General features: G+C 41.0%; 1 protein-coding gene across 1 annotated transcript in view; it reads right to left on the bottom strand.

Moving 5' to 3' along the window:
* LOC118995118 (uncharacterized) overlaps positions 1-1,624 on the bottom strand; it is a gene marked incomplete at its 3' end in the record, with an annotated part of 16,594 nt that extends 14,970 nt beyond the window's left edge. Inside the window, exons 1-2 of the mRNA XM_037058054.1 lie at positions 1,515-1,624; positions 964-1,395 (exon numbers count right to left, since the gene is read on the bottom strand). Coding sequence (XP_036913949.1) covers positions 964-1,395; positions 1,515-1,560 — 478 coding nt within the window. The remainder of the gene's footprint in view (positions 1-963; positions 1,396-1,514) is intronic.
* Between the last annotated feature and the right edge of the window lie 1,581 nt (positions 1,625-3,205).

Raw genomic sequence — 3,205 nt, 5'->3', positions numbered from 1 at the left:
AAAGTTTTTAGTCTCAGTCTTTGTTTCCACCTTGCATGGAATCCAGTAAAATTTACATGAGAAACATCTTGTTGTTAATGAATGATTTCACACAGGCCTCTGAAGCACAAAATGTGTCATGTGTGTGTCATGTTCAGTAACAGAAGGTAGAAAACATACGTTGTGTGTAAACAGAAACTGAGAAAATTCTACCCAGTGCCTAAGTACAGGGATTACTGTTACATTTCAATACATGTATTTCTGAAAATCCTCTCGTGATTCCAAACCACACATATTAATAATGGTGAAAATTGACATAGGGAAAATCCTTAGATTATACAACTTTGTAAACAGACCATTATAAAAAAATTAAAATCCTACTAAATGTACCAGCAACATTCAATAACCTGTGGCATTTCTCCCTTGTATCATAGCCAGTAGCCTTCAAATCTTTGTAGCCTTCAATATCAGGACTTGTGTTTCCTCTCTTCAGATACAGGTTCATGAAAAAAGGTATTTCCAAGGAGACAAGATTCATCAAACTTTTAAGTGTAAATGTTCTTCATAAATCGATATGTTAAGATCAGAGTTGGGGACAGCCCCAGAGTCATTTGACCTTCCTCTCAGCTTTACCCGGTTGCTTGCCTTGAAAACTCTGGGAAGTCTTGACCCACTGAAACAAACTCTGCTTACGTTAAAGTGCAGTTGAGGCATTTTTATAATGAGAAACTTTTCCTGATAGTTCTTTGGATTCGCATAAATTAACAATGTGCTTAGAAAAGTCACAGAGAATCAGTGAAACTTCCACATCATGTTGACATCATACTTGTATTTACTAACTAGGTAAAAATGATTTTAATGGGATATACACAGTAGCAGAACAGAAAGAGCTGTGTCCTACACTCTCGATGAGTAGACATATTTGCCATAACAAGTATTTTTGTTTGTATTTGCAAAGTATAGTCTCCACTTCCCTGTAAATACCTGTGTGTCTCCTGAGAACAGCCAGGGAAGCTCCCAGTGACTCCCAGAATAGAATAGCCAGGCTGCTCCCTTGCAGCACTGTGTGAGCCCCTCTGGGTTTGTGTTCAGCTCCCCCTGTGGACTCCCACACTGTGCCACTCAGAGCACAGAAGTACACCGCTGAGTCTGACATTTGCACTGAAGGTCTCTGCAGGTGGAACGATTTCTCAGACTTCACCAGTTTGGCCTGAAAACCTCTGTTGTGGACCTCCTGATTATCCGAGGAGCTTTTCAGGAGGAGAACAGGAGCTTTGTTTTGATATTGGATATACCAGAAAAGATATTCTGTAGTAGTGTAGGTGGTCTGGTAAGTACAGTTCAGGATCAAAGTTTTCCCCTCTGGGAGGGTAACAGGGCCTTCTGTCTGGTTCACTGAGTCTCCACTGGTCCCTCCTAAAATAATAATTAAAAGCTTTGTTATATTCGCAATGAAAAGGAATCATCTCCAGCTTGGCAAGCATCCTGAATCCAAGGAAGAAAACACCTTAGAAATCCCGAGAAATGTTACTTACCCAACATCAAGAAGATCACAAGTACCAAGCTGGAAGCAGACAGCATGGCTGGCAGGGAACCAGCAGCAGGTTTGGTTGGTAATACCACAGCTAAGGGGTCTCTTCCTCTACTTTTGTGATCCTTTGGTGAGACCTCCTAGAAAATCTTGACTCGTGTGTTAGGCAAGACAAACTGCCCTGCAAGTTCCTGTCACAGACTATAAAAAGAGAGGCATGCTCAGAAATGGCAGGTGTGTCAAACCAGCACACAAGGGGAGCAGCGCCGTCTTGTGGTTCCTCCTCTGTCCTGCAGCCTTCCTCACAGGTTTGAATTTGATAATTACCTTGGAATAGATCTTAAATTGTAGACAACGAAGGGAAATAGGTATCTGGGATGAGAGGTAGAGTTCCAGGAAGGAAGCGCCAAGCACCTTGTGCAGACTTCCTGATGCATGAGGCTTAGACAGTGCGCTATTCCTCCGTCACTCTCTTTAAGATTCAGGGCAATAATACTCCCTGTAGTTTCCCTGCTCCAGCTCCATCCATGCTGTTGAAAAAGGTAGGAGTTTCTTCTTTCTCCTGTGTAGTATTCCAGTGTGTAAATGTACCACTGTTTTTCTTTAATTTTTTATTTTTTATTGTTGTTTAGTTTCAGGTGTCCTCAATTATCCCCCATTACTGTCCCCTGCCCTACGCTCATCTATCATCCTCATTCAATGCTCCCTGCCTTATTATCTTCGTCCATGTGTCCTTAACACATGTTCCTTGACTCTCCCCCTTCGTACCCCATTGTCACCCTCCCCTTCCTCCTCCCATATAGTCACTGTCATTTTGGTTTTTATTTCCATATTTTCATTTCTATTTTGCTTGCATGTTTATTTTGTTGATTAGGTTCCACTTATAGAGGGGATCATATAGTATTTGTCTTTCAATGCCTGGCTTATTTCACTTAGCATAACGTTCTCCAGACCCATCCATGCTGTTGCAAATGGTAGGAGTGCCTCCTTTTTTCTGCTGCATAGTATTCCATTGTTTAAAGACACTACAGTTTTTTGATCCACTCATTTACTGATGGGCATTTATGCTCTTTCTAGCACTTGGCTATTGTAAATAATGCTGCTATGGACATAGGGGTGTGTAGGTTCTTTTCAATTGGTGTTTCAGGATTCTTAGAGTATAATCAGAACAATAGAATCACTGGGCAAAAGGCAGTCCCATATTTAATTTTTCAAGAAAATCCTATGTTTTCCACAGTGGCTGTACCAGTCTGCACTCCCACCACCAGTGCACTAGGATTCCCTTTTCTGCACATCCTCACATCACTCATTGTTTGTTGACTTGTTCATGATGGCTATTCCAACTGGTGTGAGGTGATATCTCATTGTGCTTTTAATTTGCATCTCTCTGATGGCTAGTGATGTCCAGCATCCTTTCCTATGTCTCTGGTCAATCTGTATGTCCTCCTTGAAGAAGTGTCAATACAGGTCTTTTGCCCATTTAGAATAAGATATTTTGTCTTTGTGGTGTTGAGTCATATGAGTTCTTTATATATTTTGGAGATCAAACTCTTGTCTGAGGCCTGATTGGAAAATATGGTTTCCCATATGGTCAGTTCTGTTTTCACTTTGATGGTAGTTTCTTTAACTGTGCAGAAGGTTTTACTTTGATGTAGTTGCATTTGTTTACTTTTTTCCCCTTGCCTTGGGAGATAT

Source organism: Sturnira hondurensis, unplaced genomic scaffold (genome assembly GCF_014824575.4).
Source record: "Sturnira hondurensis isolate 20B ecotype Veracruz unplaced genomic scaffold, ASM1482457v3 Scaffold0009798, whole genome shotgun sequence".
Lineage (NCBI taxonomy): Eukaryota > Metazoa > Chordata > Mammalia > Chiroptera > Phyllostomidae > Sturnira > Sturnira hondurensis.
Note: the sequence above shows the minus strand (reverse complement) of the source record. Positions and strands in the feature narration are given on the sequence as shown.